Source organism: Choloepus didactylus, assembly GCF_015220235.1.
Source record: "Choloepus didactylus isolate mChoDid1 chromosome 25 unlocalized genomic scaffold, mChoDid1.pri SUPER_25_unloc1, whole genome shotgun sequence".
NCBI classification, from domain to species: Eukaryota; Metazoa; Chordata; class Mammalia; order Pilosa; family Megalonychidae; genus Choloepus; species Choloepus didactylus.
The window spans coordinates 3,419,326-3,446,268 of record NW_023637606.1 but is presented as its reverse complement, the minus strand read 5'-3'; the positions used below and the strand labels follow the sequence as shown (position 1 = coordinate 3,446,268).

The 26,943-nt window shown below is 47.0% G+C and overlaps 1 protein-coding gene across 5 annotated transcripts in view; it reads right to left on the bottom strand.

Annotated features, from left to right (window-relative positions):
- CHAF1A (chromatin assembly factor 1 subunit A) overlaps positions 1 to 25,032 on the bottom strand; it is a 29,267-nt gene extending 4,235 nt beyond the window's left edge. For 3 of the 5 annotated variants that reach the window (XR_005214949.1, XR_005214948.1, XM_037823948.1), the window contains exons 1-13: positions 24,689 to 25,032; positions 22,146 to 22,196; positions 19,909 to 20,768; positions 14,918 to 14,974; positions 12,682 to 12,911; positions 12,336 to 12,396; positions 11,861 to 11,929; positions 7,857 to 8,083; positions 7,224 to 7,392; positions 6,955 to 7,035; positions 6,508 to 6,600; positions 3,353 to 3,611; positions 2,347 to 2,837 (exon numbers count right to left, since the gene is read on the bottom strand). Coding sequence is in view for 3 of the 5 variants with exons in the window: in XM_037823948.1 (XP_037679876.1) it covers positions 2,347 to 2,837; positions 3,353 to 3,611; positions 6,508 to 6,600; positions 6,955 to 7,035; positions 7,224 to 7,392; positions 7,857 to 8,083; positions 11,861 to 11,929; positions 12,336 to 12,396; positions 12,682 to 12,911; positions 14,918 to 14,974; positions 19,909 to 20,768; positions 22,146 to 22,196; positions 24,689 to 24,740 (2,700 nt within the window). In the remaining 2 variants the exon portion in view is untranslated. Of the gene's footprint in view, positions 1 to 2,346; positions 2,838 to 3,352; positions 3,612 to 6,507; positions 6,601 to 6,954; positions 7,036 to 7,223; positions 7,393 to 7,856; positions 8,084 to 11,860; positions 11,930 to 12,335; positions 12,397 to 12,681; positions 12,912 to 14,917; positions 14,975 to 19,908; positions 20,769 to 22,145; positions 22,197 to 24,219; positions 24,354 to 24,688 lie in introns of those variants that run through there. The other 2 variants (XM_037823949.1, XM_037823950.1) reach the window with 2 other exon arrangements.
- Positions 25,033 to 26,943: the final 1,911 nt, after the last annotated feature.

The following is a 26,943-nucleotide window of genomic DNA, read 5'->3' as shown; positions in this document are numbered from 1 at the left end:
AGATTTGAAGATTCTCAGCAATTAAAAAGTCCAACCCCAACAAAAACATTCATCCTACATGGAGAGCTTAGCAACTATCTCAGGGTACAAAATATAAGCTCGCAGCTCTGTTGAAACACAGGGAAGAGTCCAGCCATATCTGCGTGCCTCCAAGCCAACCTCCCATTTCCGCCCCCCACACATCTAAGCGCCGCCCCCTTCCCCATTATCAAACAGAACTGGGATTTGCTGGGGGCCCAGGTCGCGTTTCGCAGCTCTCTTGCAGCCAGGGGCAGCCGTGTCTGTGGGAAGGGCTTCTGTTCTTGGCCAAGGGGGAAGCCTCCTGGGGAGGGCTCTGGCTCCTCATCCTGCTGCACACGAGGAAGGTGGGAGCAGAAGGTGGGAGGCATGCGTTTTAGCCACGATGACAGGGTGTTGTAGCCTGCAGCCCAAGGTGCTCAGGAGGGACTGTGAGGTCCACAGCCCCCCAGCCAGCTGCTCTGACTTCCCCTTTCCCACGATGCACCTGGTGCACTGACCCAGACCTGTCTGGGGCTGGTGTGGCACTCCCCAAAATGTGGGGCTGGGACCTTTCCGTCAGAATCCCCAGAGAAGGGGGTTTAAAAATGCAGATTCAGACGTACTGAAACAGAACCGCTGGGACCAAACATGGCCAGAAGATGGAGCCTTCAGCCCACTCTTCGGGTGATGCTTATGCCCCAGCCGGGTTTAGCCCGGCTGTGGTGGTGAGGCACAGAGCTGGGGGGTGCCTGGACTCCAGCTGTGTGGCCTTAGGCGGGTCACCCCCAGCTGAGCCACAGCAGGCCGTCTTCCAGGAAGGGGAGCCGAGGTCCCACATATGGCCCCAGTTCACGTGTGTTATTACCAAACAAGCAGGTTTCATTAATTCTGCAGCCATGCTTCCCCACCTGTCAACTTCTCAACCTGGACGGCTCATCTGCATTTAATCGTGAACACTTCTTTTCATTTCCTGGTGGTTAAATAGAATAGTGAAGCAGCTCACCATCAGTGAAACAGGGCAGTTCATAAAAGTGCCTAGCACGGTGCCCGGCATGCTAGGGAACACATAATGGTGTTAAAGTGACCGTTTTCCATGTAGAGACAGTTGGCACAGGCACTGACGAGGACGGTCACCACGAGGACGGGGAAGCACAGGGCAGCTCTCAGAGGCAGCTGTGCTCCTAGCTCAAGCACCGTGTTGCCACGTCACCTCCCACGAGGGGGCGGGACGTGAGGGTGATGCTGCCCGAGGCCTCGGCTGCTGGGAGGACACCAGGAGACCCAACCACACACGCAACGGGCCCAGGGGCTCCCCGAGGCAGGCTGAGGGGCAAGGCCTACAAGCACTGCTCAGGTAATCAAAAAGCCAAGGGAGCCTGCCAGCTCCAGTCGTTTCCCAGCAGGGTTCACAGGGCCGCCTTGAATCCTGGTCCCTCGCTTGTTTCAGCCAATGCAGCTATGCTTGGGCTTCTCGTGAGACCAGGTAATGGGGACCAGAAAACCGTTCTGCTGCTCAGCCACAGCTTGAAGGAGATGGACCTACTGAAGCCCAAGGCTCTGGGGTCGGGGCCCAGGGAGGCAGTGTTGGCAGAGGCCTGGGGCTCCCTGACACCACCCTGGGCACACACACCCAGCAGCGCCCGGACACAGGCTCTGGGGAGTGACAGGGAACAGCCGAGTGACAACAGCGACTGGGCAGGCCGTTCTGAAGGTCCCTGTGGCTGTGACAGGGAAGGCACCAGGGAGGTGGCTTCCAGCATCAGCTTTTCTCACCTCCCTGTCTTCCGGCCGCTTTATTGTCCAAACCACACAGTGACTGATGTCAGAAGGGACAAGAGCTGCCGGGTCTTGGGGCACATACTCGGAACACCGTCCTCTCTCTCCGTTACCGCCTGAGCAGCGTCACCATCTTCGAGGGGCCCTGACCCCAGCCACACCCTCACCCCATCCTCCTCTGTAAAACCTAGTCTCTCACACCCTGGTTTCCAGCAAGAGCAGGTGCTTGAAAAGTGACTTCTTTACATTCATATTTCAAAAGGGAAAATTTATCAAACGTCCACAAAGGCCGTGGCTGGTGGGGGAGGGAGCGGGGGCTCTTCCTCGCACACCCACAGACGGCACTGGACGTTTTCCTTACTGAGCACGGGGGCCCCTTGGCAGGTCTCCCCAGTGCCCGGCTCGAGGGCAAGGCCGCACGCTCTCCCTCTCTGGGGTCCCGCAGGGTGCCTGGCACAGGACAGGCGCTCACAGCCGCGCAAAAGGAACGAGGAGAAAACAAACCACGCAAGCAAGAAATCTGCCGCCAGGGGGTCTGCTCACCCCGCTAAGGCCCTGCCCTCGGCTCACCTGGCCCTCGTGCCTCCGCTTCTTCATGAACTGGGTGATGCACATGGTGCCCGCGGACTTCCTCTTCAGCGGGATGGGCGTCCCCTGCCCGGGCCCCACAGTGGGGGTGCTGCCACTGTCCTCTTTGGGGGCTGAGGGCGGTGAGGTGACATAGCTCCACTGGCACGGCACGGGCAGGTGCTCCTGCTCAAAGCTCCTCAGTACCTGCGGGTGGACGTACCAGCACATCCTGAAGTCAGGCCTCTTCTCGTACACCGAGTTCTCGGAAATAATCCGCTTCAGCCTGGCTTTGGAAGGGATGGTGGTGTCCTCGCTGGCCGTGGGGGTCTGCGGGCAGGAGGCGCTGGGGCTCGGGGGACTGGCAGAGCCGCCCTCAGGGCTGCTGGCATCCGTGCGGAGCAGCCCTTGGCGGCAGCACTCCTGGAACTCACGGATGATCGCCTTGCTCCCGTTCACGTTCCCGTGCAGCAGCGGGAGCAGTTGGGCTAAGACTGGGAGGGAGAGGAAGGGACACAGTGAGTGAGGGACCAGCGGGGACTAGGCCGGGCAGACAGAACCAAGGAACCAGCAGGGCCTTCCGGCCAAGGCCCCGCGGCCTTCTAAGGGGAGACGGAAGGCAGCACGCACACGCGCTCCAGCCTTGCCAGGCGAGTTCAGTCTCAGCTCACTTTAGGCTCATGTTTGTGCTTCAGGAAATGTCACTGTGCTCTCCTTTGGAGTCAGTATCCCTCCCCTAGTTTGTCCCGGGGCCCCAGCGCTGTGACCTTGGGCCAGGCGCTCCCCGGGCCTGGGTGCTTGTTGGTAGAACAGGCTAATAAAAGCACCTGCCCAGTACTGCCGTTGTGCGCGTCAGACAACGGAGAGATGTGCTCAGTCAGCACTGGCTGCTGTTTGTTGAGAGAGCTTTCGAATCCTCAATCCAGTTACCTGAGAAACCTCCTGCCTCTGGGTCTGGCACCCTCGGCTCCCGCACCACCACGCATACTGCCCTGGAGGTGGCACTCACTCTGCTGGTCCTTCTTCTCTCTCTTGGAGGCCTTGGGTGCTGGCTCTTCCTCGGAGGGGACGGGGGCCAGGAGGCACGCGGAGAACTGCTGCAGCACCTTCAGGTCCCCGCTGGCGTGGCTGTGCTTCTCAGCCGCCCAGACGCAGCCAATCTTCACGGGCTGGAGCACGCGGAACCTCTTCCCCTTGGCTAGAAACTCGTCCCACTCCTTGGCCTTCAGTTTCTGGCGAACCTTGTGGTTCTCGGGATCGGCACATTCCTTGTGGGATAAAAAGCAGAAGCTTATCTATGATTCCCAGTGCTCTCTGCAACACTTCCAAACACCCAGTCATCTCACAGAGCAACGGGGAGTGGCCAGGAGGTGCAGAGCTGCTCTTGGATCAGGGCGAGTGCCTGTCCAGTCACCTGGAAGAGTCAAATGGGAAGACGGCATATTTAGGGTGAATGATAGTTTGCACATTCACTCGTTTGCAGCTGTGAATGCCTGTTTCCTCTCTGGTGACTGGACGTATTTATAACTCTCACCCACTGAGCCTCTTAACACTGGTCGGTGAATTTTCTGGCACAAGACACAAGTTAGAAACGTATAATGAACCCTTCAAGTCTGACTTTGAAATCCATCATATCCCCAGCCATACTGTTCCTTTCACTTTTTCCCCACTACAAAAACGAGTTCACCCAACAGCCTTTGGAGCCCTAAAATTGACTTTCTCTAAAGTTCCAGTTGAGGCAGCCCAAGGGTACATTGACTGATGAGCGGAAGAGCAAACTGTGGTATATACATACGGTGGAATATTGTGTGGCTGCAGAAAGGAATGAAGTCATGAGGTATGCAATGAGGGGAAGGAATCTTGAGGACATCATGTTGAGTGAAATAAGCCAGAAACAAAAAGACAGTATTGTATGGTCTCACTAATAAAAACTAACTATGAGCAAACTCTTAAGAATTAGATTCAAGAGTATAGGTTATCAGGGACTAGAAAGCAGGCAGAGATTGGTCAATCAATGATTAAGGAGTACAGAACATTCAATAAGGCTTATTGTAAAGGTTCCAAGATGGTAAGCTCTTACAGCAGTCACATCTATTCCTGAGTTTTAACTGTTATCTCTAAATTCTGAGATGCTGAGCTCTTTGTGCAAAACCAGGTACCTGGAACTTTAGGTATCTGTGTGACACCAGAGAATTAGAGCTAGAGTTCAACGGCTATGCATGTCAATATTACCTCAAAGAGCAACTGTTCAGAAAGCTGAAAGAGTTCAAATTTCAATTAGAGATACGAATGAAGCAGATCTGGTTAGGACTAAGGCAAATCAGGCCAAAGGGTGAAGGACGATACTGTGTTTTAAAACTTCAACTTCTGTGTGAGACCAAGGGAAGAGATGTTTATTTGGTGCAGGATATATATCTTCTACAGTACACTAAATAATTTAACTTGTATGGTCAGTTTATTCAAACACGATAATTATATGAAAATTTGGATAGGAAGTAGATCTGGTAGGTTTGTACAGCTTATTGTGAAATAGCGATACATCCCAAAGTAATTTGGGCAGAAAATAAAATTATATTTGCAGGGCCCCCTGAGGAACTGGGAAAAAAGGCAGAAATGTTGGAAATCCCCACCTGGGTTATTACAGATATTCTCACAAACATTGAGGACTAACAATTTAGTAGGACAAGCCCTCGATCTTGGGGCTTATCCTTATAAAGCTTATTACTGCAAAGGAGAGGCTAATCCTACTGTGCCTAAGAGTCTCCCCCAGAGAACCTCTTTGTTGCCCAGATGTGGTCTCTCTCTCTAGCTAAGCCCACTCGTCAGGTGAACTCACTGCCCTCCCCTCTACGTGGGATCTGACTCCCAGGGGTGTAAATCTCCTGTACCTTAGGACATGACTCCCAAGGATGAGCCTGGACCCAGCATTGTGGGATTGAGAACATCTTCTTGACCAAAAGGGGGAAGTGAAATGAAACAAAATAAAGTTCCAGTGGCTGAGATTCCAAATGGAATTGAGAGGTCACTCTGGAGGGCATTCTTATGCACTAGATAGATATCCCTCTTTAGTTTTTAGTGTATTGGAATAGCTAAAAGGAAATACCCGAAACTGTTGAACTGCAACCCAGTAGCCTTGATTTTTGAAGACAATTGCATAACTATGGTGTGACTGTGACTGTGAAAACCTTTTGGCTTTATCCAGTGTACAGACAGATGAGTAGAAAAATGCAAATAAAAACCAAATGAAGAATAGGATGGGATGGGGTGGTGGTGGAATGTTTTGGGTGTTCTTTTTTACTTTTATTTTTATTTTTGGAATAAGGAAAATGTTCAAAAATTGATCAGGGTAATGAATGCACAACTCTATGATGGTACTGGGAACAGTTAATTATACACAATGGATTTTTGTCTAGTATGTGAATATATCTCAATAAAACTGAATAAAAAATAGAATTACAAAAAAAGTGTTATCAATTTTTACAAATTTTCCTCACCAATGCCAGTGCTTTGTGGGGAGGTGTATGGGAATCCTGTATTTTGTGCATGACTGTTCTATAAACCCACACTGCTCTAATGAAAAATTTAAAACAATTTTTAAAAAGTTACACAGTCAGAACTTAGGAAGTCGTGGCGGGCGTCTTCCTGGAAGGGGTGTGGGGGAGCGTTCAGGGGAAACGGAAAGGTTCTATGTCTTAATCTGGGTGGTGATTTCACAGGTGTTATTAACTGTCAAAACTCTTCAACCTGAGTGAATGTTTACTATCTATATATTCTGTTGTATGTGAAACTTGAGCTAAAAAAATATAAAGAAAAAAAAAAAGCTCACAACCTGCACCCAGCAGCCTCCCGAGCCCCTGACCCACCCAGGAGGGCCAGTCCTCCCCCACTTCCAACATTCCCCAGCAACTACCCTGACCATGGATTGTACTCACACAGTTCCTACCCAAGCAAATTTCCTCCCAGACAAGACCAACGCCAGGTCCCAACACCCCCACGGATGAACCCACACCTTGCGAATCCCCTTTAAGGCGGCTGTGGAGCTGTGCGGGGTAAGGGAGGCACTGAACTGGCCGCAGATGGGTTCATGCCCTTTGCCTTTCCTAGCTCAGCGGCTCCCCAGCCCTGGCCCCCGAAAGAGCTCCTTCCTGGGCCTGTCGCCCTCACCTCGGTCACTCCTTCATCCTCAGAAAGGTACCCATGGGGCACAAAAAAACCATCATCCTCATCTTCGTCTTCTCCCACTTCATCATCATCATCCTCAAAAAGAGAAAAAGATAAGCTCAAAATATGTGGAAACAGAACATATGCTTCGTGACATATTTAAACGTGCCAACATCCAAGGGAGAAAAGCCCATTCACCGCTGTGAGTGTCGTTTCTGGAAAGCCTGAGGCCCAGCAGAAATCCAACGGGGACCCAGGCTGATGGAGGGCTCCGGCGAGTGTGCATGCCCCATCGGCAACAGGTGACACCACTCGGTTCCCACCCTCCGTGGCCAAGAGGGCCCACTGCTGCCAGACGATCGTCCCCAGGAGAAGGTGGGAATGCAGACACATGGCCTGGGCCTGCCCAGGCCCCTGCTGTGAAACTAGCACCGAGCCGTCCACTCTCACCCCTTCACTGTGGGACAGAGACTCTCCCGGCTCCTCTTCCTCCCACTCCTCATCGCTGTCAACCTCGTAGTCGAGCAGCTTCTGAAAAGAGAAACACGCAGCCCATCAAGACTGTTTTCGGAGCTGGAAGGAAAAGGCAGAGCAGAAAAGCTGGAATAATTACAGAACCCAAGGGGCCAATGTTTAAAATAAAATAAAAAGGGAAAACACGAAGGAAAGGTGAGGAAGACCGAGGCCTGTGTACCATCAGCACATGGGCACACACTCACCCTGTCTTGGGCCCAGGGGTTCCTGGGACGGATGGCTGTCGTCTTCCTGTTCCACGTTCCCCAGTACGCAGGCCGGTGGTTCTCAGAGAACTGCAGGAGCTTCATCCTGCCAAATGTCTTCCTTTCGGGAACACCGTCAACTTTGCTGCTTTCCACGATCACGACATCACTGCAGGATAAAACGCTGCACGAGTGATTCGCTGCATCTGCAACATGTACACGCACCACCCAGGAGTTTCCCTGATTAAGCAGGCTGCAAACAGTCTAAAAAGGCAGCACTGGCACTGGCTCCCAAAGAAAGCTACAGAACATTTCTTCAGACCAAGAAGGATACAGCAGAAGAAGGAAAATTGTGAGATTGCCAAATTGCTGCCCATAGCCTTTATAATGAGAACGGGGAAATGCTCCTCTATGGAGCTCAGCTCCAAGGTGAGAAGATCCTCTGAGGAGGGTGGGGAGCTGGGACAGGCAGTCTGCTCTCCATATCGGCACCTTTCTGGGATTTCAGAGCGGGGTAGGAGTAGGAAGTCAGGGCAGAGGGGCCTGAGCCACGGGGGAAGCCCAGAGCCCCTCTCCTGGACCCCAGGTCTAGGACAACTGCACTCGGCCTATCCACACCCCCCGGGCACTAACCTGTTAAAAAGGTCTGCATTCTGGTTACAAACAAGGGTAGGTCCAGATCTGAGTGGCCGCCGGCCTTTCAGATCCTCCAGGAAGGAAAATCTGCCACTCTGTTGCTGGAGTAGCTGGTCTAACTGATCACAGAGGTCTTGATCAAAAGCAGCCCGGCACAGAGGGGCGAGAACCATGTGCTCTTTAATTTCAAAAGGGGCAAACTTCCCGCAGGAGCCGGCCAGGGTCTGAAACCAAGAAGAGACTGGATGGTGGGTCCCAGCCAGCGATGAGAAGAAGGAGCTGCAGAAGCACAGAGCCACCTGCAGGGACCTCGAGAGCAATATGCTAAGTCAAAGGAGCAGAAACAAAATACACTGCTGTGTGACTCCATTTCTACGAGTTTCTGAAAAGGGCAAATAAATTTTGGTGAGAATGAGGAGAAACTGGAACTTTTGTGCATTGTTCGGAGCGGGGGGATATAAAATGGGACAGTCACTTTGGAAAAGAGTTTGGTGGTTCCTCACAAAGTTGAACGAGAATTGCCATATGACCTGGCAACTGGACTGCCAGGTGTACATCAGAAGAATTGAAAACGAGGGCTCAGATGGATGCTTGTAAACTGGTGTCTGTAGCGGCACAATTCACCATCGCCAAAAGGTGAAACAACCCAGGCGTCCATTGGCAGATGAGTGGATAATCAAAATGTGATATTCCCTACAGTGGAATACTAGCCTTAAAAAGGAATTAAGTCCTCATTCATACAACAGGATGGATGAAACTCAGAAACATCATGCTGAGTGAAAAAAAGCCACACACAAAAGGATATTATTGTATGGTTCCACTTATATGAAATATCCAGAATAAGCAAATTCATAAAGACAGGGCCTAGATTAGAAGCTACCATACTGGGGATGGGCAGCAGGGGGCAGGAGGAATAAGGAGTTATTGCTTACTGGGTGCAGAGTTTGGGATGATGGAAAAGTTTTGGATACAGTAGAGAAATACATTGTGAATGTACTTAATGTCACTGAATTGTAAACTTAAAAATGATTAAAATGGCAAATTTTGTTATCGGTATTTTACCATAATTAAAAAAAAAAAAAAAAAAAAAAACCCACAAAATCTATAGGGGCAGAGATCAGACCTGCATTTGCCAGGGGCTGGAAGCTTTTGATCACAAGGAAGCACGGGGCAATTACTTGGGGTGACAGCGCTATCCTAAGTCTTGATTACAGTGGTGGTTATGTAACTGTACACAATTGTCAAAACTCATTGACCAGTATGCCTAAGAAGGGTGAATTTTACTGTACATAAATTATACCTCAATAAAGATGGCCAAAAAAAAAAAAAAGGCAGCAAGCTGTGACCGAGGCGGTGTCCTGGCCACCATCCCACACCCATCCAAGAACACAAGAACGGGAACCAGACAGAGAGACCCTGGGAGGGCGACCAGCATACCCAAAGGCCCACCTTCAGAATACAAATAATTCACGAGACAAAGCCGTTTCTCAACACTAAAGCCTGATGTGCACTTGAAACATTAGTGTCTACATGTTAAATTTTGGTAGGTTTGATTTCTCTTCTCTCTTAACTCCTTTAGTATCTTTGACCTCTTTACTAGTGGAGTCCAAACTTGGCAGCACGACAGGACAACTTGGAAAGAGAAAACTGTGTCTTTAAAAATTACATATAAGAAAGCTAGTCTTTCTAAGAGATTTCAAATAGAGTCGAGAGGCTGTACTGGAGGTTATTTTCATGCCAGCTCCCCCAGCTAGGTATCCCAAAGGGCCACAGTAGGCCATGCCCTTACCAAAAGTAGCCCCCAAATACCTAGGTTTCTATTTGATTCTGTAAAAGTTTCACTCACTAAGTTTATCTCTCAGAAACTTAAATCCACCAGAATGTTCCTATGCCAGACAACTCCTCAAACCCAGAGGCAATAGCCTCTTTAAGAACAACAATCAGATGCAGCCCCCTTCCCCAAGCTGTCAACACCCCCTTTCAACATGAACTTAGACGCTCCTGAAGATTGAGAAAGTGATTAAAATGAGAGGAAGGGGTAACAACAGACAAGAGAGGATTTAACAAAGAATTACGAATACTGAATCTTTATATAAATATATATATTTTTAGGTGCTAGGGTATTAGAATAGCTAGAAGGAAATAATTGTAACCCACAGCATCCTTTGAAGTTTGTTCTATAGCTACTTGTTAAATTGTACTTTGAAAGTTATCAACTTTCTGTATATATCTTACATTTCACAATAAGGAAATAACTGAAACTGTGGAGCTATAACCCATAACATTCTTTGAAATTTGCTCTCTACTAGTTAAATCGTACTTTGAAAGTTATGACTGTTGTGTATATATGTTAAATTAAAAAAAAAAAAGAGCCAGCCTTTTGCCTCAGTGGGATAGGGTGGCTGAGACCAGCAGCTCAATGCCGGCCGCACGACAGCCCGTTGGAGCCTCCAGGACGGGATCCAGGCACCTGTGATTTCTGAAGCTCCCCAGCAAGTCCAACAGGCAGCCAAGGCTGAGAGCTGGCAGGAGCTCGCCTCATTCGAGGGTGCTTGGACCATCAGCTGATCCATAAAGGTGACCCTTAGAGCCATGCTTCATTCCACGAGCACAAGGAATTCCAGCTAAATTAAAGAACTAAACCTAAAAAGCAAAGCTTAAGCTAAAAGAGAAAAAAAAAAAGAACTGGAAAAAATTTGGAGAATACATTTATAGGCATAGGATATGGCTTTCTAATCAAAAGCCAATTACCATAAAATAATAAAAATGCTGGCATTAAAATGAAAACTTCTGTATAATAAAAGTCACCATAACCAAATCAAAAGGCAAGTAACAGACTGAAATATTTGCAATCTATGTCACAAGGGATAAAAATCTAGACTATGCAACGAACTCTTAAAGGTCACGAAAAATAGCAAATTCTGTGGAAAAATAGGTAAAAAATAGGAACTGGCAAGTCACAGAAGAGGAAGTAAAATGGCAAAAAAACAAAACAGAACAAAAAAAACCACGAGGAGACATCAAGTGCACTAGCATTCAAAGGAAAATGCAAACAAAAACCGAGATATCAATTTTTTACCCATCACACTGGCAAAGTTGAAAGAGAATCCTAATATCCAGCACTCGCAGCGGTGGGGAAGCGCACATTGTCACGTACTGCTGGAAACCTGTTACATTAGCACTTCCTGTTTGGAGAGTGATCTGAGAGTAGTTAACGTAGTCTTGTCAGTGTGCACATCCTGCAACGAAGCAGCCAGACCACGTCCAGGTGGCGGTCCTGAAGAAATGCACACATGCAAAGAGGATGCAGACATCCACTGCAGCACTGACAGGAGGGGGTGTGAGAAGAAAACTCCACGGGGAAACGGGTACATAAAATGGATCCCATGAACATCAGGAGATGTTAGGCAGCAGAGAAGAATGAAGGAGACCTGAATGCGGCAAGCATCCAAGATACAGAGAAGTAAACAAAACCTCGGTTCAGGATGATCCTGATTTCTACATGTAAATGAACAGCCACATGAAGAGATAGGTTATCTCTGGAGAACAGGGGGTGGGAGAGGGTGGTCCTGGGGCTTCCTGTGAAGATGCTGGTTCAGGAGGTCTGAACCACCAGGTGACTGGATGGACGCCAGGTGGAGGAAGCAACATTTTGTGCTAAATTCTATAACATATGGTTAATTTTGCCTCCCATCCTGAGCATAAATTTCCCAAGGGTATGGATTAGGTTGTCTTCTCTTGCACTTTCCTATTAATCTCCTAACAGGAAACTGCTTGTGAAGCAACCTGTAAAGACTTGGCAATTCTATTAGATGTGCCACTCTGCCTTTTCAGAACATAGAAAATGACAAAAAACACTGAACTTCCAGACTTCTGCAGAAAAAAAAATCTTCCCCTCTTGAGGAGAGGAAAGCTAGCTGGTCAGCTGACACCTTTATCTTTAAAAAGGAAAAGCCCAACAGAGCACAAAAAAACAAAACCAGAGGAAGCCAGTCTCTCACCTTGGGGGCCTGTGGAGTCTTTGGTTTCTGAAAGAACCTGGTGATTTCAGCTTTCTCTGCTTTAATGCGCTGCAATCGAAAAGATGATGATGAGGAAGCGTAGAGAATGGTGTGTGTTTTAGAACATGCGCAAGTCTCCAGAACTGAGCCTCCAGCATTTTTCCGCTGAGGGCATTACTTAGATGTTAGCTCTCAAAACCTATCGGCCAGCAAGTGAGTCCCAGCCCATCTCACAATGTTCAAGAGCTGCTGTTGGTGGATGCTGAGGCAGTAGGCAGGTGACTGGCCAGCAATGAGAACAAGTGACAAGAACAACCCATTTCCACATGGGCCAGTCCTCAAGGGGCCAAGACCTGAGAAAGAGTGGGCACCTAATTCAGACAAAAATCCTGCTCTCAGGAGAAACCCAGGGTCTGTGTTATGAAAGGTCAGCGCCAGACAGACTGGGATGTAGACAGTCTGCGAGAATAGTTACCTTTTCTTCTTCTTTTAACCGTTTCTCCTCTTCTTTCTTCCTTTTCTCCTCCAGTTTCGCCCTGCGGAACATGAAATTACATTTTGGACAACCAGAACATCATCTTCAGACACAGACTGCATTTCTGCACTGGGAGCCCCCAGGCTGGCAAGGGGAAAGGGTGCGGCAGAGAACACTTCTCTTCATTCCTTTGGAGTCAGGGACTCAATTGATAACCCAGACGTAGGAAGCAATTTAAGGATAGCCACCGTCGTGCCTTCTAACTGCTATGGCAATGGACACATCCAAACGGCTGGCACTGGGAACTGACAAGGGGGAGAGGAAAGCTACCACCACAGGCGCTTACTCCAAGGCCTCCTGCCTCTCCTTGCGCCGCTCCTCCTTGAGCCGCTGCTTCTCGGCCTTCTCCTTTTCATCTTTCTCCCTCTTCTCTCGCCTTTCCTTTTCTTTCAGTTCCTTCTCTTCCTCTTTCTTCTTTTTGGCCTCTTCCTTGGCCCGTTTGGCCTCTTCTTTGAGCTTCTCCTTTTCTTCTTTCTCTGCTTGTAACTTTAGTTGCTTGCCCAAACGTTCTTTCTCCTACAGCCAAAAGACAATGCAACAGGTGTATTCCCTGCAGATCTGCCAGAGAGGGGCAGGTTAGAATCCCAAGGACCACTGGGTTTCAACAGAAGGGGGAGAGTTAAGGAACCAGCTACAGAAGAACACTTACGTAAAGACAGAAGTGATTTTTAATCCATGAACAAGATTTCCTTCTATCATGAGAAAAATGATGAGGATTAGCTGTTTGCCACAGTACTTCATGGACAATTCAAAATAAGACTCATCTAAAAGAATATACCTTTAATCATGAGGGCAAAGTCTACTCTTTTATATATATACATATATATATATATAAAGAAGCCAACCTCTGCCTCTGGGCTATGATGCAGTGATGCAGGGTTCTCTCTATTAGGTTTGAACTGCGTTTATTTAATCAGAAAGCTAGGGTAACAAACAAGCACAAACACCCGCAGATTTTGCCTTCCCTACCTTTAAAACAAAAATATTTTTCTCCCCTACAAAATATACCAGACTACAGGATTTATTTTCTTTTTTATCTATTTATTTACTTAAATTTAATAAATTTTTAATTTTTAATTAAATTTTTAATTAACTTTAGTTAATTTTAACTAATTAATTTTTTATTTTATTTCATTTCTTTATTTCACTGAGATGAGGCAAGGACATGGGATCTGTTGGGTAAAGTCTTAAAAACAGTGAGGAATACATGAGAAAACAAAAAAATAAACAGCAAAACACATAAACAATTTTCTTTAAAACCGTTTCTTGGGATCTGGGGGAAAAAGAAGTTAAGCACTAAAGAAAGAAAGTAATCTCTATCACCACAGCACTACCACTTTATTTGTCAGTAAAAAAACAGCTAGTTTCTTCTACATTCTTTAAAGTCAGAACATCTTAGAGCAGCAATTCCTCACTCCAGAGAACTAGTACAAGGCCTGGGGTGCTGGGTGAGCACAAAACCAGCTTGCCGCCCGCCCGGGAGGACGGCCGCTTTCTGACACAGCTCGAGGTGACCCTCACAGGACCACTACCTATCAGGGATGGGTTTTCCAACTGCCAGGAACCCAACACAAGACTAAGCCCTTGCCTGTAGGGAGAACATTCTAAACTGTCCAGAGAAATCCTTAACGGTTGAATAAAAGCATTAAAAATATCTGCGTATCTGTTTCTTGCCAAATATCCTCTGTACTTTCGTCTGACATGAAGGACACTTGGAGGAGGCCACTGGGCTGGGTTTAACAACGAGACCAGTGGCATGACTGCAGGATGGTGTGAAGGAGTCCCTTTCCCTGTTGCTAAAGAAGACAACAGAAGGCTTCTAGAATCACGAATAAGTCAGAGCTTGTCAGGCGCACTTGAGCTTTTTCCCATAAATGCCATGTCCAACGTAGAAATTCCAATAAAGAATGAGATAAATTGTTTAAAAAAAAAAAAAGCCATTAAAATCTGACATGCAAAAACTGAACGCAGACATGAGAAGGCACAGAGAACTCCTGGTGAACAGCAGGCACCTGTCACGGGGGCCCCTTCTGTGAGCTGGTATGGGGTGAGGTGCCCCGTGGCCTTCTTGGCTCTCTCTGGCTGTAAGAAAGGCCCCCACACTGTTGTATGAAGTGTGGTGACCCCCAGATAAGTGAATGCAAGCCTCCACAGAGACCCACTGAACCATCAGTGCCACCGAGTAGAACTTAAATCTACTCACAGGGGATGAGGATGCAAGGAAAGGCTCTTTGGAAGGCAATTTTAGGCTACCCCAGGATGCCCAACTATGACAGTTGTCTATATTAAAGTAATAATAATAGAAACTTAGAAAAGGCTGCACGTAAAACCTTAGGATTTAGCAAGGCTAAAAATGCTGCAGCCCACAATCTATGAAGCCCAGTTATGTGAAATGAAGCGAGAATCAAAATGAAGGTCAGAACAAGCAGGGCAAAAGGTAAAACTGGGCCAAAGGAAGTACAAGGGGCCTTGCTTACTGAAACACAGCAGGTTAATTTCCTATGTCAGGGAAAATGTCTTACTCTTTGCAGTCTCATCTCGTTCTTCTCTGTAGAACCTTTGACGAATTTCTTAGTTATCTGAAATTAAAGATATTTATCTTTAAAGGTGGATTGTTCCAATCACTTTAACAAGTTAACTAGATCACACATTCTTTAGGGGAAGGGAAGGAGGAAATAACTGGCCCACACTATTAAGAACTTCTTTGCAAAACAAGAAAAAAAACACAAAAAATTAAAAAACCACCCACCAGCAGAAACAAAGTATCCTAGTGGGGTCACAAATTCAAACCACACTGCTCCCCTGTGTATCTGGGGAGGAAAGGGGAGACGTGGAGGCAGATAATGAAGCGGGCCACATACAGAAAAACCAAGGCAATGGACCCCGCATGGAGGGACTGAAAACATCTTTTTCAAAGGGGGAAGCAAAATGAAGCAAAATAGCTACAATGGTTGAGATTTCAAATGGAGTCAAGAGGTCACTCTGGAGAGCATTCTTATGGGCTATGTAGATATCCCTTTTTAGTTTTTAGTGTGTTGGAATAGCTAGAAGGAAATATCTGAAACTGTCGAACTGCAACCCAATAGCCTTGACTCTTGAAGATGACTGGATAGCAATGTAGCTATGTACATGGTGTGAGGGTGTGATTGTGAAAACCTTGTGGCTCACACTCCCTTTATCCAGTGTATGGATGGATCGGTTGAAAAATGGGGACAAAACCTAAATGAAAAATAGGGTGGGATGGGGGGAGTGATTTGGGTGTTCTTTTTTTATTTTTTATTCTAATTCTGATTCTTTCTGGTATAAGAAAAATGTTCAAAAATAAATTGGGGTGATGAATGCACAACTATATGATGGTACTGTGAACAGTTGATTGTACACCATGGATGACTGTATGGTATGTGAATGTATCTCAATAAAGCTGAATCAAATAAAACAAAACAACGAAGGCAAACTTGAAAAGAAAAGCCTTGAATGGTGGAGCCCTGGGGCGCCTGCCCTGTCTGAAGGGGGCAGAACTCGTACAAGAAAGGCCCAGCAAGGCTGCCCCTGCCAATTTTTCCAATAGAAGCCAATACTGGGAATTCTAGGTCAATTTTTAAAGGTAATTTTTAGAACAACACAGTGTGAAAACTAACACAGTGTTAATACAAAATATATGTCTACAGGTCACATTCCCTGTGGGTCACTCATCTGTACTCTGCTTCTTAGGATGCAGAGTGAATGCTCAGAAGCAAAGGTCTAGAACCCCTATATTGTAGAACAGTTATCTTTGTTGTCAAGCTTCAAATTGCACTCAGGCTACCAGGAATGACCAAGTCGAAGTGAAACCAAGACGCACACACAGAGGCGCTCACCATTCTGGCTCAATGGTCCTGGTTACAACTACGGACAGGGAGTACAGACCACTGCCACTGCCTAAGCTGTCTCCAGAGCAGGGAATCCAGGCAACCAAACCATCAGATCAAAGAACAATGGGAAGAAACAGTTAAGGGTGGCAAGAAATGACTCTCAGTTGCAATTTAGATTTATAGAAGCAGCAAAGAATGAGTGAGGTTAAGATGAAAAACTAAAGGGCCACTTCTCTGACAATTCTGATGGGAATTTGCACCTTCTGTATGATTTTTCTGAAACCTACAACTGCTCTAATTAAAAAAAAAAAAACAAAAAACATTTTGATGCTTAAATTTCAAAAAAGTATGATTAAATAATCATTGTGATGACTATCCACAAAACCATCTAACAGTAATTCCTTCACCTGGGAAAACCTCTTACAGAATGAAGCTTACAGGTTAATAAACTCAGGACATCCTTCTCACCTGTGACCCACTGAGTTCCTTCTGGACTGAACCCGTCCTTTAGTAAACAGTCGAGTGCAGTCACGAGAAAGCCGAGTTTTTCAGAGCTGGCTGGGACACTCGGACACCAGCGTGATTAGGCCTGAGTGTTCAGTCCTGTCTGCAGCGAGCACGTGCCCATGGGAATGCCAGTCACCAAAGCAATCTTACCAACCGTTCTAAGAAATAGCGTCTGCTCCCCCAGAATCCATTCTGCCTGCCAAGTCTGGGGACTCCACCCACTTGCTAAAGTATGAGGGAGCATTCTGGGGTAAAAAACACATTTAGTCTTGTCCCTATTTGTTCTTGAATTTCAGCTGTAAAACCTGGTGCCTTTTACAATGGGAGAACTGGAAGAACCCAGTTGACATGACTACCGGGAGTCAGTTTAATAATGTGTGGCTACCAGAGCAATTACCACTTAACTTAAAACCAGTATCTCTACTGCTTTGCTAAACATTCAGATGGATCTTAATGGTCGGATATAACTTTATCTTTTTGAAATTTGGCCCAAGTATTTATTGAACTATCACTCAAAATCACCTGCCATCATGCCACGTTTTACCTACCTGGAGCTCCACAAAACGGCAACCTCGTCTGCAAAAAACATGATCAAGGATCCCAGAAGGAAACTTAAAAACAAACTAGCTACCCCATCTAGTCAAGACAGATTGAACCCTGTTCCTGCATTAAAATTCCACTTTACACAGGTGAATCCTCACAGAATCACGACTCTGATTTTATACCTAAGGATATCAAATTTCTAAGCCCACAGCAGCAGCTAAAAAACCTAAGAGCAGGGGAGAGAAGGCAGAGAGGAAAAGAGAAAACTCCAAATTGGTCCACCCTCACTGGAGTGCAAGTTGGCAAAAATGAACACGTGCATCCCTGGGAGCCAGCGATTCTAGTCACACAACAGGCCAAGGAGGTGTGTGAGAAGGGTGCTCATTACCACTATCGTTGTGTAAAGGCCAAACATCCAGAATGACAGAAATATCCGTTTATGAGAGAATGGCAATACAAACTACAGTACAGCCATACCACAGGAGCCCAATACAGCAGTTAATAAAAAGAGCAATCTCTGTCCATCCCAATATAAACAAAAAATCTAAGACACCCTTCAGTCAAAAAGAAACATATTTACAGTATGCCTTAGGTAAGGAAACAAAACAATACTGTGTATTTCTTAAGGGATCTCTTTCAAACACACATGACAAAGAAAAATGTAAGCTGATAACCCTGGCAACTGTGGAGGCAGAGAGAATGCTAAAGGGGGCCGTAATATTTCCACTATATTTTTTTAAACAGTTTTGATTATTTTTTTTAAAGAGAATTTAACGCCTGTATGTGGTCATTTGTTTACAGAGGCATATCACCTATTCCAGTATCATATCTGTATCAAAATTAGCATTTATGGAGCAATCTCAAATCATCAGTATAATACTCTAAATTACATGTCTAACTGCAAATAAATTTGAGAAATGTTTCTATCCCAAGTGATTAAAAAGCTCTAACGCTAAAAAGAAACTTGTCAGCTATTCAAGACCCTGGGGTTACCTAAAAAAAACATGTTTCTAAATCAGTTTTCCCAAGTGAGTCTCCCAATCCCCTGGAACACTTTTGTTTTTGTTTTTTTTTTTAATGACTCTCTCAGACTCCATCAGAATCCCTGAGAGGGAACCTCAGGATCTGCATCTTAACTAGCTCCCCAGGACACTCTGAGGCCTACAAAGCAGGGGAGGACAAATAAATGCCTTAGTGCTCCAAACCCAGATTTTACTGTTGAGCTCAAGTACTAACAGACCTCAATTAAAAAAAAAAAAAAAAGTTACAAAGTAATATTAAGCAGAATGTAAGCCTCCAAGTCACCACCACAACAATCTAGAAGGTGGGGAAGGAAAATGGAAAACTTAACATACTCATTCACCAAAGAAACAGGAACCAGGAACTGCAGGGCCCGTGGTAGGAAGATGTGTGAGTTAAGGTACTGACTATAAAACAGACCAAGCAAGTCAGCACTCCTAGGAGGTAAGATGTAAATGTGTATTTGTGGGTGTAGGTGGGCAGGCAGCAGCCTCAGCAAAACCTGGCAAAAATGCCTCTCTCCCCAAGCTGGGCTCACAGATGGGTCCTGCCAGAACTCAGGGGCCTCCTGATAGATGTTTCGCTCTCACACTTTTGGTGTCACCAGTATCAGGGGGCTCTACTTCTCTTTTTGTAGTGGACAGGCTGTGTCCTCTGTGGGTGGCTGTGACAATTTTCTGCCAGGGTCTATCTCTCCTCTGCCTATAGCGCTCCATGGCTCCCACTTTCCTTGGGGTAAAAGCCCAAGTCCTCCCTGTGGTCTACCAGGCCCTGCACAACCTGTCCCATCCCCTCCCTGCGCTCCCCTCCCTCACCCCCCCACCCTCACTCCGCTCCAACCCTACAGTCCTCCTCGCTGGCTTGCTCAGGCTCTTTCCCAGAGAACCCCACGGCTTCCTCCTTCACTTTCTTCAGTTCTCTCCTCAAATGTCACCTCAGCACACAAGAGGACTGACTTACTGTGTTTCTTTGTCTCCCTCTCTCTCTCTCTCCACCAGGGCAGGGATTTTTCTATTTTTTACTCCCTATGCCTGAAAAAGATCCCAGCATACAGTCAACACTTACTAAATACTTGCTGAATGAATAGCCCTATGTCTTGGGTTCCATTTTCATTTCCATTTTACAAATGAGGAAACCAAGGCACCAACAGGGCCCTTGGCCAAGTTCACCCAGCTGGCGAGCACTCAAGGAACATAAACTTAGGAGTGAAGGAAGCTGAAGCTAAAATCTGAAATGAGGGGCTATGGCTGCCTGCTGACATTCACTAGTCACCAAAATGACTAAGTCGGCTATAAACATTCGTTAGGTGTGGACAGTGAGGGTCATCAACGTGGCAGTGCACTGTCTGTGGAGGACATCTGACCATGGACCGGGTCACTGGGACATCACAAGGTACACATAAGTGAATATGTCACGGTTTCCGATATCGGGAAGAATCCCACATTGGAAGTCACAAGACCTAGTTCCTGGTCCCACTGACTCAGCCGCTCACCGTCTGGGTGACGAGCTGCCTCCATCTGAAAAGGGAGGAGAGAATCAAGTGCTCCAGGACCCATCAGCACTGTCGTGCTGGGATTGTGGGAAATACTCACTCTGCGGATAGGGGTGGAGGTGGGGAAGGGGCTGACACTGCTGAAATGCCTTTGGGGGGCAGATGGTCCCTCAGGAGAACTGGTAGGTGAGGAAGTGCTCAAAGACGAAGGGCTAAGAACAGAGTCTTCTTCGGGGCAGGATTCCAGCACCTCACTCTCCGAGGTCACACTCTTGTCTATACACTTTGTTTCTGGAGAATTGGCTTGTGCAGGTTTCGCAGCCAGAATATCCTGCAAGACCACCAGGGGCACTTTCCCCTTGACCAGGATGCCCCCAGCATCACTCCACCCATCCCTCCCCAGTTCAGAGTACGTTCGCTGACCACCTGTCAGGCCAGGGCAGCTTTCCGGCAAGCCTTTCTGTGAGTCTCCGCTCCTCTCCATGCCTCCTGAGCCAACCCTTTCCTCCGTCTGGCAAGGAATGTCTGAAAAGCTCTCTTCTGGAAATGCCGTGTTGCTCTGACAGGCTTCCAAGAAACCCCTCTGATGCTCATCTTCTCTGACCCCATTGATAGCCTCCCTGGAGGGGGAGGCTTTGGAATTTAGTTCATGGTGGTCCACGGTACTGACCAGTGGGTTATTTGAGTCCTCTGTCAAATCAATTATAACTGTGGTCTCGCCAATATTGGTTCTGACTCTTGTTCTTAAAAAGTTATCTAACGGACCCTTTCCATTTACAAGTTTGGGTCTCAATTCTACATCAGATCCCACATGACAGTCATTCTCCAAGTTGTCCAAACTGATTTCTAAATCGGAGACTTTATTTTGCAGGGAAGCACTCTGAGAACTTTTCATATCGTCCGAACAGCTGTCAGTTTTCTCCTTTGGGACAAGATTCAAGCGCTTGAAAGGCAGACGGGCTGAAACAAAGAAGAAGGAAGCCATCTTTTTAGTGAAAGGGTAAAGATGTGAAGAAAGAAAGGCAATAAATCAGTATTTTAATGTTCCCAATGCTTGAAAATTATTAATCTTATTGGGCATAAGGCAGGGCAAATTTTTAAATTTAAAAAAGGGCTTTCTCATTCTATACTTTCTCAAAATCCTAATTAAAAAAAATAATAAAATCTGACAACACTTCAAGCAGGGATGTGGTCACTTTCAAAAGAGACATTTTCTGATTTGTTCAAGACCCAGGTTCAAATTCCAAATTTATTTTTAATGGGTGAAAATTTCATTTGAAGACAACATTGCATCTGTTTCTGAAGAGCAAAATTCACAGACCCATTTAAGGAAAGGTGTCTCTCTGCTCCCAGCATCCCAGGCTGTCAGCTACCCTTACGGTGGCAACACAACGACTATGCAAAAAGTCTGGGCTGCCAACCAAGCAATTATTTTCCCCATGCCTGCTGGACTTCAGGCTGCCTATAAGGGAGACACATGGATTTACCTCAAGGGAAGGAGGAAATTCAGATACGTAAACTTCTCCAGCAGCCCACATTCATCTAAATGACTGTTTTTTCATTAAGCATTTTTTTTTGTAGTGTCATAGACATTACAAATAAACCTGTTCTTGATCATTTGTGCCTTGTCAGTTGCTAAAACAATGACGTCTTCAGATTCTAGCTCCTAGGCTTATGAGGGCTTTACCCTTAACATGATTCCCACCAACACACCAAACCTGCTGCCAATCTGCACAAGGGGCAAATTGCTAGCGGGCAACTAGATAACCAAGTTTTAAAAACCAGAAAGCATGGTTTTTTGTTGTTTTAAAAAATATAATCCAGTCACTTGGCTGGCCTAAGGGTCAATGCATACCCTTTTTCACACAAAAGGATTTGGGGACATTTCTCTTCCTGTAAAGCAGGGGTTCCCAACCTGAGGCAATCCGGTGCACGTGCACACACACACCCCAAGGGGACACCTGGCAATGTCTGGAGACATTTTTGGTTGTCCTGACTGGTGGAGGTGGTGCTACTGGAATCTGCAAGGCGCTGCCGAGCCTGTGTGCCACAAGGGATGGGCCTCCACGACAGAGAATCGCCTGGCCCAAAATGTCAGTAGTACCCTGACATAGCAGCAGGGATATCTGGGTTCGCTGCTGAGCACCCAAGAGAATCTCAGTGTAAGAAAATGAGTTTCCCCACTTTCCCTTGTGAGACCGACTGTTCTCTCCAGTGCCTTCTCCAAAGACCCCAACAGATGGCCTTTGCTCAAGGGGAATTAAAAACACGATTGAGGAGACAATGAAAGATAAATAAGAAACTACTCTTCAACCCCGTTCTTTCCCAGAAAGTTACCTTGTATTAACTTCTTGACTGGAAAAGCTGGTCTGTCTTTGCAATCCATGGCTGTGAAAAAGTGTCAAAGGATAAGTTATTAAATGTTAAACATAATGAGGCCATCAAACACATATGCTGAACCTATTTCTGGACAAAGTGGTTCTCCAGTGGGGGCAGTTGAGGACGGGAGACATTTTTAGCTGTTGTGACTGGAGGTGGAGGGATTCTACTGGCATTGAGTAAGTGAAGGCCAGGGATGCTGCTAAGCAACCTACAACCCCCAGAATGGCCCCAAATAGTGCCAAGGCTGAGAGACTCCGCCCTAGATGCTGTCACATCTTGTTTTATTTTCCTCACTGCACTCATCATTCTGAAACTTTCGTGTTTACAATGTCTCCCCCAACAGAAGCTGCTCCGTGGCAGCAAGAAGACTTGGTCCACAGTGAATCTGCAGCCCCAAGCTCGGGGATTGGCACATACTGGGAAGTCAACAAGTGGTCAGAAGAACAGTGAAAAGTGGAATGGGTAAAGCAGAGGTGGAAAAAAACTTTGTATTAGTCATTTCACTGTTCGTATGACCCCCAAACCCTTGCAAATCTGCAAAATTAGAATAATTTACTTACTTTATTTTTTTTCCACTTTCTTTTTAATAAGAGTTATGAAGTTAATAGATTTTAAAGCATATCGAACTTGTCAGGCAGGAGCTGACGTGCTGTCACGAAATGATACAGGACAATGTTTTCCTGCACAGAAAAAAACCTCAAGGAAAGCATCTAATAATACCAGAGCTGATGCAAAAGCAACCGTAAATAGGACCAAGTCTTTGGGTAAATAACTTAAAACAGCATCAGTTTAGAAGCTTGCACCTGCTAGGAAACCTGGCTTGGAAAAATCTAGTTTAGTTATTTTGGGTAAACTACACATGTTTTACATAAGAGACTCAAAAGTGAGTCTTTTTTAAAGGCAGACTGGGCCTTTCTAAAAAAAAAATCCAACTTTCCCTAGATGAAAATGTCCCCTCCGCCCCCTACCCCCACAAAGTTTAGAGAAGAAAAAGCATGCAGAAGATTTGCATTTCCTTTCTACCAATTTCCAGGGAACGGAGGCAATATCATTGAGTTTTCAGTTACCAAAATCATGGACTGCTCCCCTCTCAAATAAAGGATATATCATCTTTAGCCACTTAAATTACATTTAATTGTGTGGCCCTAAGTCACTGACTTTCATGCAAATGGAACACAAGTGACAAGGCTCAGAAGCAACCTCAGTTCCATAGAAAAAGGGACCCCCATCCGGAAATCCAGGCTGCTCAAAGGTACACTATGATCAACGGACATGGCATGTAAAGTTGCCAACTATTCTTTATTCTGAGATTACATCCCTCCCAATTATATTTGGTGTTAAAGCATCCTTCCCTTTTATAATGGCTCAGTCAGAGCAGGTGTTGGTTGCTTTTTTTCTCCCATTTCAGTATCCATACTCCGTCAAATAAAAATATCACAGCTCTGTGACAGTCGTTCCCCCCAACTTTATTTATTTTAACTTTACTCTCTGTGACATTCTAATGTTGGGAAGCAACTAGAGCAGTGGTTCTCGGGGAAGGGGGTGAGTGATTCTGCCCTCACCCCCCAACCCAGGGGGACATTTGGCAGTGTCTAGAGATATTTTTGGTTGTCACGACTTGAGGGGTGCTATTGGCATCCAGTGGATGGAGACCAGAGATTGCGTGAAACATCTTATAATGCACAGGACACCCCTGCCCTCCCCAACCCCCAATGATCTGGCCCCAACTATAACAGTGCTAAAGGGGAAACCCTGCATTAGACTAGTGCGTGTCCCTTCCAGGCCTTAATTCATTCAACCAACACATATTTTTCTGGTGCTTATTGTGTGACAAGCAGATATAATGGGGAGTCAAGCAGGGGAGACAGAGGGCAGTCTAGTCATCCTCGGTTCACCCCACTTATTGGGGGACCTGCTATGTACCAGAAAGACCCCTTGGAAGGTACAGGGAGAAAGCCTTGCATATTAGGCAGGTGCAAGAATCGGGGAGCCCCAGCCTCCTGACATTCCCCCCATCCAGGCCTCTTACCTGGACCTGCCCTGGGCCGCAGGCTCAGCTGTTCCGGTCCCTGCAGCCCGCCCGCGTGACCTCGGGCCTCAGTTTCCCCACCCGGCCATCCGGCCGCTGCAAGGTCCAACTTGCTCAGGGGCCAAGGCGCACTCGATCCCCGGCAGAACCGGCCCTTTCGCCTCCCCGGGCCTCCGTTTCCCCGCCTTGGACCCCACCGACCGGAGGCCCCACCTTCCAGAGGGTCCTGGAAGGGTGAAGTGAGGCAAAAGCGCCGGAAGAAAATGGTCGCGGCCTCAACAATAACGTCAAGGAGGGCGGGAGCCCTCCGGGTCACAAGGCCGTTCCTCGGGATGATACCGGCCCCCGCGGACTGAACGCCCGGCGCCGACGAGCAAGCCTGGAGGCCGGGCCAACCCCAAATGCCGCCTCAGCCCTCACAGGCCGCGCGCCGCGTCCCCCCTTCCCCTCCGCGCGGGCCCGAACCGACCTGCGGCCTCTCCCCTGGCGCCCGGCGCCCCGCACTCCGGCTCCTCCAGCATCGCCCCGGCGGCGGCTCCTCGAGCTCCCCTCAGGCGGCGGAGGCGGCGGAGGCGGCGGAGGCGCCGGCTCCCCTCAGGCGGCCGCTGCTGCTCGCCCTCCCGCCCGCGCCGCTGCTACCGCGGCCGCCGCGCTCGTATTTGGCGGGAACCGCGGCGACCCCTACAGCCCGCGCGCCGATTGGGCGAGACGGCGTCACGTGACGGCCCGCCTCGGGAAGAGAGGAGCGCTGGGAGAATCCTCGCGAGAGCCGTTGCTTCCATTCCTCCCATTGCTCCCCTATTGATATTCCCGCGGCGGGGGCGGGGGGTGGGAGAGGCTTCCCCACGGCGTCCTGTCATTGGCTGGGAGGATATGCCCTGCGATTGGAGAGAGGAGTTGTCAAGCTTAGAGCTGGGAGCTGTGATTGGTCGGACGCGTGGGCTAGGTCGTTTAGGAGGAGGGAGGGCCAGGCTTTTACGTCATGACGAGCACGTCTTACGTAAGACGGCGGGTGACAACCTGAAAAGGCTTGGCGATTTAGATGAAAAGATTTAAACTGAGGTTTAGAGTTTATCCCGATTGGACATCGGCTGAATATAGCCACAGCAGCTGATATAAGTCACTTTTAATACGAGCAATAAGATAAAAGCTGGGCGGCGCTTCAGAAGCATTTGCCAGGCAGGAAATAGAGTTCAGAGTGAATGAATGAAATGGATGTTTCTTGTTTAATACTCAGCATTTTTGCACATGCTGTTTCCTCTACCCAGAACACTTTTCGCAGCTCTTCACTTGGCTTATTTCTACCTAACCTTCAGATCTTTAGACACCTTAGAAAATCCTTTCCTCTCTGATCCCCAACAATATCGGGCCACTGTTCCTTTTCTTGAAGCAATTACACTTGTGGCTGCTTGTTAGCACATTATTTGATTAATGAATTCATTTCTGTTTTTATCATTTGCTCCATGAGGGCAAGAATCCTATTGGTTTTGTTTATCGCTACATCCCCGGGACCCATCGTTGTTTAAATGAATAGATACCATTTGATTGAACCGTGCAGATCATGGAGGTTAAAAGCTTCACACAGAGCAGAGACTCAGTGTCAGCTTGAGAGGCTTAGAAACAAGTTTTCTCCAGCACCACTTTAATCTCTCAGAGCATGAGTGGAGGTGAGGAAAGAAGACTGAAATTTAGCCTAAGTTTGGAGCTCTATCGAGGTAGATTGGGTAATTAAATCAGTAAAATTGGTTGGAAAAAGAGGCTGGAGGGATAGGGAATTGGAGGATATCACTTCAATTGATATCACTCAACAATGAGGATGTTTTCTCTCCCTTCTCTGACATTTTCACATTGCAAGTCTGCAGTGATTTAGAATGTGTGCACATCAGAATCACATGGGGAGCTTTTCCAACCTATTCATAACAGCCCCACCTTCTAGATCAGGATCTTGGGGAGTGAGGTTGAGACATGTGTATTCTAAAAAAAAAAACTCCCCTGGGGATTCTGAAGCAATTCTCTGATTAATCTTCTGTTGAGACAGTTGGAAACTTCCAGCAATCTTTGCCTTCAGAAAATCACCCAAGTCTATCAGAGACTTCAGAGTAGACATTCCAAGCAGGTTAGCTCTAATCAATTTCTTTTTCATCTTTCAGTCTCATTAACTCATTCTGATTCACTGAGACATTTTTATCAGTAACAATTGATTTTTAAAATTGATAAAAATAACAATATCAATAAACATGTATCAACCTGGGAAGGCTTCTTAGAGGAGGTGACATTCCAAGCAGCATCCTCTTTTTCATACAAAGGATGGGGGAAAGACTGGGGAAGAATGTGCAAGAGGCGAACAATCTTAACAAAGGCACATAGGCGACAGAGATCATGGATTATTAGAAGACGGAGAGAGCAGAGGTCAGAAGGTTGGCGGGACCAGATTACGCAGGCTTTGTACGCCATATTAGGAAGTTTGGAGTGTTTCCTGTAAGCAGCAGGTGGAGCGTAATTGGGGGACTGATGTGATCTAAGTTGTGTTATAGAGGCATCTTTCTGGCTGCCTTGTAGGGCATGAATTGGGGGGGTCAAGCTGATGGTGGGGACTCCAGAGAGGAAGCTCACGGAATCTCCCGGGCCAGGACAAGGTGGACGAAGGATAATAGAAAGAAGGTATAAGTGCCTCCCAGTTGTCTGACTTGGGCAACCGAATGGATGAACACGAGGCAGTTTGAG